The 13958-nt window shown below is 32.4% G+C and overlaps 1 protein-coding gene across 2 annotated transcripts in view; it reads left to right on the forward strand.

The window, feature by feature from the left end:
* The window catches only part of TAX1BP1 (Tax1 binding protein 1), a 68159-nt gene that overhangs the window by 14860 nt on the left and 39341 nt on the right, over window positions 1–13958 (forward strand). For both annotated transcript variants that reach the window (XM_011361704.2, XM_011361705.2), the window contains exons 5-7: window positions 3962–4120; window positions 11136–11284; window positions 11372–11462. In XM_011361704.2, the coding sequence (XP_011360006.1) occupies window positions 3962–4120; window positions 11136–11284; window positions 11372–11462 (399 nt within the window). The remainder of the gene's footprint in view (window positions 1–3961; window positions 4121–11135; window positions 11285–11371; window positions 11463–13958) is intronic.

Below are 13958 nucleotides of genomic sequence, written 5' to 3' on the forward strand. Positions count from 1 at the left end.
CCAACAGTGAGCTGGTGCTATATAAATCATTGTAAGACCAGAGCATGTGAGGACATGTGATGATTGCCATTTTAAGAATTTGCAGGTTATATGAGGGTACAACCTAAAAATCAAATGTTTTTTAAATAAAATAATGAGCTTAGCATCTTGTTGTTGAAACACTTTAAAACTTTTTCTGTCACAATTATGTTATTGATTTCACTGTGGCAGGGACTGTCCCTAGGGTCTTTCATTATTTTGTGTATGGTAGATCTGCAGTAAATAACCATTGAGAGAATTTAGAACTACAGCTTTCCTGATATTCTCTCAAACTAACCTTTCTTCTTTGGTGGCCTACTCCATTGATTGTGGAATAGTACAGATTTGGGGGTGAAACTGGAGGGAAAGTGGTGTAAAACAATAAATCTGACTAATTGGATGTGAACTTCATTTTACTATACCATAAGCGTGCTCTGTCCCAAGCATGGTGATGAATCAGGGAAACTTTCCCAGTCTCTAAGTTTAGGTTGAGCATTTTTAGAATGATTTCTTTTCCTTGTTCATCTGATCAAATAAATAAGCTTATATTAACCATAATTAAAGAAAGGTGAACATCATCTTAATATTTTTTTAATTTTGGAGTCATTAAATTGGTTCCATTAGAAATTTACTGTGTAGACGGCCTAATAATGCCTTATGTCTTAATATTTAGTAGTTATTGAAGAAGAAAATAGAACACTCTTATTTTAAGATACATGTCAATATCTTTACCCTAAACTTAAACTAGAACATTACCTTCGAGTTTCTGTGAAAAGTGTCTTTAATTGGTTCAGCATACATTTTTGCTTAATTTATATTCATATTTAGTCTGTGGCAGGTCACTGCTTTTTCTTTATATTCAGATGGATTTTTTTATATATAAATATTTTATGCCTTTGATTTTATTTACCTTCAAAAACTGAGGCTAGGGAAAAAGGTCATAGATAAAATAATGACAGTAGAACTAAGAAGGCTAGAAGGAACCAATCACTTTTTACTGTGAATTCTTTCATATCTTCCCTTCCCCTTTCCAAAAATTCTTCTCTTATCTTAAATAGAGAAATGTAACTTTTATAGGGTGACTAAAACATTTAGCCTGGTATTCGAATGCTAGTCAAAGATGCAGAAACAAGCTCAGCTCTTAAGAAGAATGCGGATAGTTTATATTGCAGCTTTTTGAATACTTGTTAGACCACCCCGATTTCAGGGCCTCCAACAGAAAAATGGGCGATTTGGCATCTACATTTCTCTCTTGCTCCTTTTCTAATCGGGACATGCACAATTTATTTCACTTCTTCCTACTCCTATAAGTTACTTTATAAAGAAAATTTTAATTGTATTCTCTTAGGGAAATATTTCTGAGCTAAAATATTTTTATATTCTGACCAGTTTTGGACAAGTCTTTTAAATTTCTACATTCATTAAAATCTTTAATGATTTTATGTAAACCTGCTCAAAATTAGACATCTGGGTACTGTTGACATTAAAAGTGATTAATGAAAACATCCTTCAGTGTATGAACCCTTGACTAGATCCTAGATTTTTATGGACTATTTATTGGATGTTATAAAATTATTGTTAATTTTTCTTAGCTCTTATAATGTTAGTGGTCGAATAGGAAACTCTTCTTATTAGAAGATGGTTTCTCTGAGTACTCAGGGATGAAGTGTTTGTAATTTCATATTAAATGCTGTAGGCCTCTCCACCCCCCAGTCCAAATTACATAATAAATATAAGTACTATGTATAAAGGGAGATAAAATAAACATGGCAGAATATTAATCAGTGAATTTAGGTTATGGGTGTATGGGTGTTCATTATCATATTTTAACTTTTGTGTGCTTGAAAGATTTTAAAATACAAAATTGGGGGCAAAAATTAGACTTGCATACATTTTTATTTAATTTGAATTCCTTTTAAAAATTTCTACTTAAGGTTCAGTAAACTCTTCAGAAAGTATGTGCCAGTTAGTGAATCACTGGGGAAAAAAGTGGTTCTTTTATGATGTTTCTTTTGCATTATGCCAAGATGTATCTTTATTTTTAAGCTTGCAGAAAATGTACAGCCAAAATTATTTTTTAAAAAAAGGTAAGGTATAAAAAAAATTCAGCGAATAAACAAACTTTTCTCTTTTGAGGGCATTTACTCCTGTCATTTGCATTTGATGTAATGAATGAGTTAGAAGGGTTATTCTAAAAATTTTTGATCCTTCAGCTTTCATAAAAGCTATTTTAATCATGGATCCTGTATGGAGGGGAAGACATTTTTGGCTAGATGTATGATTCCTCCTTTGTGAATTCTTTCCTCTTAGTGTCCATTCTTCCTCTATTAGAATCAATGATTTTATTCTGTGAGAGAAATAAACCATTTTATTTATTACTACTTTAGGTCCCTTAATTTAGTAAATTTTAGAATGTTGGAGCTTAGATTTTCCTGTACTAAATAACTATTAGTGTTCCCATAAGAATCAGTTATGTATTTTTACAGTCTGTAGTTTTGTCCTAAAATTTGTGTTTACTTATAATAAAGTTTTAGTTCAGCCAAATGGAGGCCATTGTATATAGAAATTTATTCCTTAGTACCTTATTTAAAGAACCAAAACTTTTATTAATAATTCCATAGATGAAGGCCTTATATAACATATGAGGATGTTTTTGATAAGATTTAATGATTTCCCATAGATTTGCATTCAAGAACAGGTACACATTTTCTTGATTATTGACTCAAGATGAGAAAAGCCCAGAATTAAGTCACTAGGGAACTTTATGCCTTATTTTTAATGTTGATTTGAAAAGTAACTAGCAGGCAATTTCGTGATAAAATTCATTGATTTTGTACCTTTTTTTGCTTTATTTTTCAGTTAGAGTTGACATTCGATATAGTTTCAGGTGCACAGCATAGTGGTTTGACGTTTATATAGCTTACGAAGTGATCCCCTTGATAAGTCTAGTACCCACCTGGCATCATACATAATTACTACAATATTATTTACTCTGTTCCTTATGCTGTACTTCACATACCCTTGACTATTTTGTCAGTTTGTACTTCTTAATCCCTTTCCCCTTTTCACCCAGACCTCTGACCCCTCCCTACCAATCTGGCAGCCATCAGTTTGTTCTCTATATCTATGAGTTTGTTTCTGTTTTGATTGTTTATTTTTTTTAGATTCCACATATAAATGAAATATGATATTTTTCTTTGGCTATCTGACTTATTTCACTTAGTATAATGCCCTCTAATTCCATCCATAATGTCTGAAATGGCAAGATCTCATTCTATATATGGCCGAGTGATCTTTTGTTATGTATATATGTACCACATCTTTATCCAGTTGTCTATTGATGGACATCGTTAAGGTTGCTTCATATCTTGCCTGTCATATGTGAAATGTCCTTTGTCTCTTTTTATAGTTTTTGTTTTAAAGTCTGTTTTGTTTGATATAAGTATTGTTGTTCAACCATTTTATTTCTGTTTGCATGAAATGTTTTTACATCTCTTTACTTTCAGTCTGTGTGTCTTTTGATCTGCAGTGGGTCTCTTGTAGGCAGCATGTGTATAGGTTCTTGTTTTCTTCTCCATTCACCCACCCTGTATCTTTTGATTGGAACATTTAATCTATCTACATTTAAAGTAATTATTGATAGGCATGAAGTTATTGCCATTTTATTCATATTTTTGATCTTTTTTTTCCTTTTTAAAGTTCCCTTAACATTTCTTGTAATAGCTCTTTGGTGGTGTATTTCTTTAGCTTTTTCTTGTCTTGGAATTTTGTATTTTTTTAAATGTTTTTTCTTTGCTTAACCAAAAGAAAGTTTAAATTTATGATTCATGAATTTTTCTAACTGAATGCTAAAAGAGGCTCATTGATGTGAAGTAGATAATATGTACAAGTTCTTTCTATGAATTCTTTTGCTTTTTTGAAATTTGAGTTTTTTGTTTTATAGTTGAAAATTGAGAAAACTATGAAAGAAAAAGAAGAACTGTTAAAGTTAATTGCCGTTCTGGAAAAAGAAACAACACAACTTCGAGAACAAGTTGAAAGACTGGAAAGAGAACTTAACCATGAAAAAGAAAGATGTGACCAACTGCAAGCAGAGCAGAAGGTTGGTTTTGTCTTGTGTAACTGATTGGAATTGACATAGTATACTGCCTGAAACTCATATTTTTTCAAGAACTGAACCAGTTAAAGTGAGTGAAAACCATGTGTTGAAAAACAGTAACATTTAGATAGATATTTATATAAGAACAAGTCAGTTTCTGTCAACCTCTGCCACAGCTTCTTTTATGTTGTAAATGATTAAAATTTTGGATTTTTATTTCAGACTTGATGTAGTCCCTGACAAGTGTTACTAGATGTTTTGCATATAATTGTAGAATATTTGATTGATTTTGAGGGAGAGGGGCTGGAAATACAATTAGCAATAAGAAACACTGAATAAAGGGTAAGTAGAATAAAGTAGTTAAAATACTTTTCATGAAAGTAGAATTCCGTGAAATAAGATACAGTATTAGACAAAATTTTAAAATCTTTGATTTGAGAAATTCTATAAATTATTCTAAAAACCTAATTAATATTGGTGCAGTTTCTTGAGCTAAGAAAAAGAGAAGTATAAAACTGGTTTCTTTAGAGATGCAAATGGATTTGAGTTAGCTGAAAAAAGTAGAGGAAAAGAAATCACCTACTCATTGATTTGTTTATTTAATATTTTCACAAGAAAAGCGATTTGTTTTGACATATCGCAATCTAACTTATAACTAATTGGATACACTATATCCATTGATAGGATTGATGTATTGTTCCCAATGGATGGGGTTTGTTCCATTCTTTTGTTCAACAGGGCCCAGAGCAGTTGCTTAATAATTGTAATTTGAACGATGAGTGCAGTAATTTCAACCATTTTATACTCCAGTGGAGTGGTTGTATATTGCACACCTGTGCTGAGATGTCCAATAGGGCTTAAATCCTGAAAAGATTTCTCTTGCCTTGTTCTATTTGAGGATTGCTTTTTTGAGTTGGAGCATGTACAATTGTAAATCTCCTTATAAACATCTGTAAAATCTTTTGTCTTTATTACCTTTAGCCTTTTTAATTTAAAATCTGCAGTTATTCTCCCAATTTTACTCTTGGGGAACACTTGGAATTCTCCAGTAGAGGTATGCTGCAGTAGAAGTATCCTGTAGTAGGATCAGAATGTTCTGTTTGGCTAAGGAATTATTTATTTGAACTTTTTAAGTAGATGTACTAAATATTAAAATATAAAATCTCATATGTGCCTGCCTTATTAGTACATTCAGCTAAGTTTTTTATTGAATTGTTTTAACTCCCTTTCTGTCTTGTGTAGTTATTTACTCTTTTCTCTCTACTCTTCACACATTTATTATTTGAACCTGGATTTGGCAGTTTCCAGATAGGAATGCCAACTTTTTTCACTGTATTACAAGCCAAAAGAGTAGAGGTGAGATAGAAGATGACTCACAAAAATGGCCCATTGCAGCATGTACTTAGCCCGAGATGAAGAATACCCTGAAACGTGGCCTTTGATGTTTCGACTCTGATCACCTTGAAATCTAAGGAAAGAATGGATTATTGGGAGAATAGGAATGGCAGAATGCCTTCCGTTGTGTGGAATTACTCCTGTACATCAGGCCATGCCTCTGGTCCCATCGAGTATTAGTTAAGATTTAAACACTCGCAGGTTCTCTCTACTGTCCAGCTGTCAAAGGGTTAAATACTATAGACAAGATCAAAAGCTTATTCCGATAGACTTAGAAAGTATATTCTTTAATGTGGATAGTATATGATGGATATACTTACTAAAACAATATTGCTTAGACAATAAAACCATGTTATGAACTGTTTTATATATTCATATTGTTTTGGTTCTTAAGTTTCACAAACTAAGTTTGGTACACTGAGATGTTACCAGCATTTGGGAGTTAACCACAGCTATAGTATATATAGGAGTGAGAAAACATAAAAGGCCATTCATTCATGTTTTGGTGGCTCTGGCTAGTATGGACCTCTTCAACTATCTTTATATTTTTGGTTTTCTCTTCTCTGTACCTTTATCATTGCATTGGATACCCAGTTTTGGGCTGCTTAATATATGGAATTAACCCAATTGCTTAAATACATATTTCATGTGGAATTGCCAAAAATCAATTTTGAAGTTGTGACATCATTGAATTTTTTTTATTGTCATTGAGAAAAAAGACATAAAAGTGTAATTTTAATGTGTAGGGGGTGATGGTTATAACTTATGTGTATATAGTAATAAATTTCTTTAAAGCCAATTATTTTTATTTTGCACCTTATTTGTTAGTAATAGTTTATATTTTGTTTCTAAAGTATAGGTACATTTATGTACTTTGAACTAGCTCATCTTTGTATGGATTAAGACAAGTGTAAGATGAAATATTTTTATACTGTATTACATAAGACATTGAATATATTTTTTATTTTTCTTTTAGTTTTATTGAGGTATAATTGACACAATTGTAAAATATTTAAAGTGCAGGTCATGATTTGATATATGTATACATTGTGAAGGGATTCTTCCCATCTAGTTAATGAACACATTCATCAGTTCTGATTTATCTTAAATTCTCTCTCAGCATATTTCAGTTACAGTGTTAAGTGTAGCCACCATGTTGTACATTAGATCCTCAGACCTAATTCATCTTATACTTGAAACTTTATACTCTTTTATCAGTCTTTCCCTACTTCCCCTACCTCCCATCCCCTCACAACCACTTTTTTACTCTCTACGAGTTTGACTTTTTATTTGTATTTCACAATAAAAGTGATACTATGTAGTGTTTGTCTTTCTCTGTCTGGCTTATTTCACTTAGCCCAATACCCTGAAGGTCCATCCATATTGTTGCAAATGGTAAGATTTCCATCTTTATCATAACTAAATATTGTATTTTAGATACTGTACCATACCTTTATTTAGCTGTTGACACTTAGGTTTTTTCCATATCTTGACTGTTGTGAATAATGCTGCACTGAACATAGAAGTGCAGATATCTCTTCCATTCTTGTTTTCATTTCCTTTGGATATATACCCAGAAGTGGGTATATTGCTGGGTCATAAGGTAGTTCTATTTTTAATTATTGAGGAACCTCTATTGTTTTCCATAGTGTCTGCACCAGTTTACATTCCCACCAACAATGCATAAGGGTTCCCTTTTCTCTACATCTTCTCCATCACTGTCTTGTTTTTTTGATGACAGACATTCTAAAAGATGTGAGGTGATATCCCATTGTGGTTTTGATGTGCATTTTTCTGATTAGTGATGTCGAATGCCTGTTGACCATTTGCATGTTGTCTTTGGGTTCCATTCCTCTGCCCCTTTTTAAATTCGATTTTTTTTTCTATTGAGTCGTGTGAATTCTTTATATATACTTTTGGATGTCAATCCCATATCAGATATTTGATGTGAAAATATTTTCTCCCATTTTGGAAGTTACTTTTTCATTTTTTTTGTTTCCTTTGCTGTGCAGAAGCTTTTTAGTTTGATGTAGCTCCATCTGTTTATTTTCGCTTTTGATGTCAATCTAAAAAAATCATTGCCACAACCATTGAGCTTGTCAAGGACCTTACTCTGTTTTTTTCTTTGAGGTGGTTTATGTTTTCAAGTTTTAAATTTAAGTCTTTAATCTGTTTTGAATTGGTTTCTTGTGTATGGTATAAGATAGTGGTCCCTTCTCATTCGTTTGATTGTGGCTATCCTGTTTTGTCAGTACCGTTTATTGAAGAGATAATCCTCTTCCCGTTACATATTTTTTGGCTTGTCGTAAATTATTGACCATATATGCTTGGGTGTTTTTCTGGGCTCTCTGTTTCATTGATTGTATCATGTTACGTATTCATGTGTAACAGATCATTATAACAATACACGTAAACCATTCAATTTCATTAAAATAAAAGGCAACTTAACATAAGTAAAATTATGCTATCCTAAGTGTTTTCTTATTCCTTATCTCTTTAAAAATATATATGCAACCCGGCATTAAAATTATTTCTCTGTGGAATGTGTATACACATTCAGGAAATAATTTAGACATTAGGTAGTATTTGTGGCCTTTCTTCACTCTCTTCTCTCTAACCAAAACACTTAATCCTTTGATCTGATGTTCTCTTAGAAAGGTAGAATTTAAGTTTCTTTGCTCATGGCATATTTTTGACAGTAGAATTAGTCTTCATTACATTTTATTGTATTTAAACTTTGCCCTTTTGGAATATGAACAGTATTCTTTTTAGATATTTTTGTAGTGGATTTCTTGTTTTTGTTGTTTGAATAAAAGTATAAGGCTTTCTCAAGATAAATTTGAAGTATATTACTGAAGAGGTTATATGAATATTTGATCTTTAAAAATGTTTAAATTCACAGATGTAAACTAAGTTGACATGAATCCACTAAAATAATATGTGATTTCAATCAGTTTAGTTTACTAAAACAACACAGTTGGAACTTAAACAGATTGTTTTTATGGGGACAGTGAACAATTGCGTAATTATTGTTATTTATTTTATTTTTGCCTTTTAGCCCATTATTTTGATGCTATGAAGGCAGTTTATTATTGTACGTTGTTGTCAGTTAAATTTTTGTCTGTTAAATTTCTAGAAATCAGAGAAGATACATTTATATTTTGTGTACCTCTCTTCATAGCTCCGTATTTAGTTGATTTCAAGAAGCAGAGTGTTTGAGAAAAGCCAGATTAACTCAATTGAGTAAGATTAATTTTAAAATCTATTAGCAGTTTCCAGAAGTAACAATTCTTTTGCCAATAATTTGCTATTTAAAGTATTCAGGTATTTACTAAATTTTACTGCTGTATGCATTTGAATCCAGAATACTGTAACTTTTTTTCTAAGTAATTTTCAGAGATCACTGTATCTGGTTTCTTCATGTGTATTAATTTGTAATCAGAACTAATTTTGGCTTTTTTTTTAAACATGAGAATGTGTGTTCTCTTTATGTATTTTTAGTACATGTTTAGCTACATAGATAAGTGTCACAGTCTTTTCTGGTTGCTCATTTTTGAGAGTTACGACTTGAGGAGAGTTGGTAATAGTGGCTCATGATAGCAGTGTTTCTTCAACCGAGGAGCAGGGTGAGAAGTCTGCATGAATCTGAAATGCCAGATCTCTTAATCACCTTCTGCCCACATTTTTTGTGCACAGTGTAGTGCACTTATTTATCTGTTTTAAGTTTTTGTGTTTTAATATTAGAATTATGATGCCTTTTTGGTATGATTTGCAAATATTTACCAAATATTTATCTTAAGTTGCAAGTGTTTTTCAAAGATTGTATTGTAGATTTTAGTCTTAAAAATTTTTTTTCTTCTTAAAGCATGATTCTTATTTTTTTTATATGTACACAAGGGGCTTTGATGCCATTTTCATGCTAAGGAAGACGTAGCCACATTAAAGAGGCTTATGCTTCCCTCAGACATGAGAACTAGAAACCTGAAAAAACATCCCTGCTTTAGTGTTTTCATGTCTTTTGAAAATAGACTTGGATGCTGAGAAGCTAACAGGTAACTTTATGGGTACCAGAAAGATTTTAAGACTCACAAGTTATCGTTGGAATGAATTTGTGACTCTTTATAGAGTTAACTGACTCATAGATAAAGCAATTCATGTTTTGCATTTAGTTGCTTATGAATCTCTTCTAGTTCTTGCCCCATTTTTGGAAATGCTATTTACCCACTATTGAACTTCATTAATTATGGAATCAGAAACTTGTTTTTGCCTCTGGGCAATCTAGTCTTTGTCCCTGGGAGAAACACGTGGATTTAATCTGTGGTGCCAAGAGAGCATTTAGTAAAACTAAAAATAAAAATATAAAAAAATTCTTTAGAAATGTCTTTGGCTGTCTTCATAAATCAGCAAGACAAATAACTGAAAATCAGTGAACTTTAGCAAGGGTCATTGGGTATTAAAACAATTATATCAGAGGGAATAAATATTATTTGCTTTCTTCAGTGTGTTGGAATCAGAAAAGCATTTAGTTTTTATAACAATTTTTGGTTAATGTTGCAAATTCAGTAAGGCAACCATTTGCTTTGAGCAAAAATAAAACCAAGAGTATTATTGACCACTATTGTGATAAGCTTTTTAATGCTGTGTAGATGCAACATAGCAATTTTCATATTCTAGCAAGATATTTAACATAAGATGATGTTTCACCTTAAATTAAAAATTTGATTGAGTTTATGAATATCGAAGTGGCTTGTAAGTACTTTTATAATATTTGATACATTTGGTGATTTTCTTTAGTTTCTGTTTGTTGGGCGCGGTACTTTTAGTGGGAAATTAAAAAATGTTTTTAATGAAAACAATTTCTTAATTTATCAATTCTATTGATGTGTAGTTTTCCACAATGGAGTACTTGTGTACACATTGTTGTATTTGGTTCTCATAATTTTATAAACTAGGCAGAAAAGGCCTTATCTCCATTTTAGATTTAAAACAGGTATATAGAAGAGCATCATCGAGCTCTCGTACAATACTTGTCTTAATTGATGTGATCTAAATTTCATACTCTTAAGGTATCTATTTAAGGTAGAATATTTTATTTTAAATAGAAATACATTTTATTAAATTTACTACCTCTTTATATTTGTTACAGTTTCTTTGAATGTTCTGACCACTGAGTCACGGTGGCAGGAGCATTAGGGACATTATTTTAAGCATTTTTCTTAACCTAGTGCTTTGGTATAGTCATCAGTGGCACTTAGTGATCTATATGTGATAAGTGGGTGTTAACCTTGATAATACTGTATAAACCTGATTTGTCATTGGGATGACATTGAAAAGTGAGATGTGAAAAATGAAAATGACTAAAAATTTTTTTCTCATTTTTATTGCCTGCCCTCTGGTGGAGAAGTTAGTGAAATGAGGAAATGGTATATGAAAAGTGCAGGAAAAAATTATTTAATATATTAAAAGTTGAATGTATGTTTCAATTTCAGGTTTAGTTTTTAGTCTTAGCTTATAAACTTTGGAGGGGACAAATATGGGATTAAAATTTAAGAATACATAGATTTCTTAAAGATATACATGTTTGTCTTACTAATTATGTTTCTCAAAACACTTTGTTTCTAAGGGTCTTACTGAAGAATCAGAAAGTTTAAAAATGGAAAACGAAGACTTTAAGAGGAGATACAATTATGCTACATCCAAAGCTCTCAGGCTTGAGGGAGATATTGCGTTAGTGACAAATAAAGCAGTTGAAAAAGAAACTGAATTGGACAGGTATTTCTGATGCTTTTAAAAAACATCTTTGTTTTAAAAATGTTTTAACAAAGTTTTTTTGACTACATTAATGTTACTTGACCTCAGTTTAAAGGACAAACTCAGGAAGGCGCAGTGTGAAAGAGAACAACTTGAACATCAGTTAAAGACAGAAAAGGATGAGAAGGAACTTTATAAGGTAATTTATTCTTTCCGTTTCCATTACCTATTGCTGTGTAACAAATTACTCCAAAACTTAGTGGTCAGGAACTTGGGAGCAGCTTAGCTGAGTGGTTCTAGCTCAGGGTCTCTTAGGTAGTTGCAGTTAGCCTAAGGCTTGATTGTAACTGTGGGATCTGCTGTCAGGGTGACTCACTCCTATGACTTCTGTCAGGAGGCCCTTCAGTTTCTTGCTGTGTGGCCTCTTCAGTGGCTGCTTGCATGTCCTCACAACTTGGCAGCCAACTTCCCTCAGAGTGAGCTATCCAAGAGAGAGCAAGGAGGAAGATGCAGTGCATTTTATGACCCAGTCTCCAAAGTTGTACAGTGAGGGAAGGCACTTGGTCCAGCCGACACTCAAAGAGGGGGGAATGTTAGGCTCCATTTCTTAAAGAGAGGAGTATCAAAAGATTAGGGGATGCATTTTAAAACTACCTCATTGTGTATAGTGCATAAAAGTAGTTTCCAGGAAATGAGTTTGCTGGTATTCTAGATGCTTAGCAGGTAATGTATAAGTCAAAGAGGTTTACAGTAACAAGACAAGATATCTGTTAACAGGATTTACATAACCAATTACTTACCTGTTTTAAGAACATGTAAACCTTAGGGAGAACATTATTTCAGTGATGATGGCCATGTTTTAGAGTTTGACTTTGGGAATAATTGTCTGAGACTGTATTTTAAAAAAGATATTCTTACCGATAACAAATCTTCATCTTTTGCATTTTTTTTCTAAGTGATTCTGAAATACTTAGCTTAATTGTCAGTAACATAGATGTAGATTGAGACTTATTTGTCTTACGTGGCTCATAAGCAGTTCCTGATCATAGTTGCAGACAAGGAATTTCAAGAACATTCTGAGTTAAGTCAATATTATTCAGATAGATTCAGTCTCTTGATTAGAGTAGAAAAGGACAATACTCATAACTTGATTAAAGATAAAAGCATACAACTGCGTGTAGTCAGTATTTGACAGCCACAATTTAAACTAAGAAACTAGAATATGATTTGTTGTATTATAGTGGGTTTTTCCTTCTCATTTCTGGTGGTGGTGGTTTGTTTTTTAAAGATAAAAAAATGAAATACTGAGTTTACTGGGCACCTCAGAGTAGAGCATAGATAGGGACTTTTTGCTTGTCATGGGCTAATACCCATTCTGTTTCTTGGAATACTGCTGCCCCTCGTGGGGGTGCGTGCATGTGGGTATTCACGTGTATTGCTTTCAAAACAAGAAGAAAAATAGTTGAAGATAACTGGTGGATAATTTTATGATTTGACCCTTTAAGAGAAAGTACCTAAAAATAATGTTTGGTTTTTGAACAAGATTTTGTGAAAATGGGAAATAATAGAGCTATCTAGAAGAGGAGAATTGATGCAATTGGAATACCATTTATATGATTTCGAAGACTACTTCCAAATGCATATTTTTTGAAGTTATATAGAGCATCTTTTAACTAAGTGACAATTTGGCATCTATAACATTTTTAAATTTAATGTTACTATGGATTTCAGTGAGAATGTTTGAGTTTTGTTGCTAGGAAAAGACTTGGGCATTTTTTCTCTGGATAATTAAGTGCTTTCTGTGTTCTTTTTGTTAGCACAGTGAGAAACAATACGATTAATAGAATATCTATGTCTTCAATTTAATTTGGTAATAAATATAAAGGCTTACTAGTTAGTGTTGGGAAGGGTTTAGGAAGGTCCTGAATAAACCCGTGTTGCTGGATTGGGAAGGGTTTAGGATGGTCCTAAGTGAACCAATGTAGTGATAACTAGGATGACTTATTTTGGAAAGAGGAGAAGCTGTCCCTAAAGCTGTCACCTTACCACTCTACCTTTCTTTTCTCTCTTCTGAGAACAGCACTTTTGGTGTTTTATAGAGAGTTGGCGAGCACATTTTAGGGTAAATCCAGCATTTTTATTCCGTATATTATCTCTTGTTTTTTCTTACTTTCTGCAAAGACTGTGTGTATAGGTCGTACCCCTGAATGATGAGTCCTTTGCAAAAGACTTGGTAGGGAGGAAAGAAGGAAAAGAATGAGATTTCTTGGTATTTATTCTTTTACAGTGTTTCAGTATCTGCTTTTCTGTAAGCATTAGCAGTCGGGATCAAAGTGACATTGAAATTTCCATTTGAGTCACTTTTTTCCAACCTCCCAGTGTTCTGAACAGTGTTTCATTTTACTTGTGTGTGTGTACCTCGAAAGTTAAAAAGTAAAATGCTTCTTTTAGGATTTTTGTTTTGTGTTATTTTGGCAAGGAGATTCCACATAACAAGTATGACATAGTATACTGTTAACCTTAGAACAATACTTTCCCATCCAAGTTGTTCACATGAATAACTAGAGAGACTCTTTTTCTCTCTTTTCTGGCCCCTATTGGGTCATATAACCCATCTCTGCCCTATCAGAATTGAGAGGAATTGGTAAAATACTTTTATGAGCTGATGATTATGATAATTAGGTAGTGTTTTTAA

The sequence above is a fragment of the Pteropus vampyrus genome, unplaced genomic scaffold, assembly GCF_000151845.1.
Source record: "Pteropus vampyrus isolate Shadow unplaced genomic scaffold, Pvam_2.0 Scaffold69, whole genome shotgun sequence".
Taxonomy (NCBI): domain Eukaryota; kingdom Metazoa; phylum Chordata; class Mammalia; order Chiroptera; family Pteropodidae; genus Pteropus; species Pteropus vampyrus.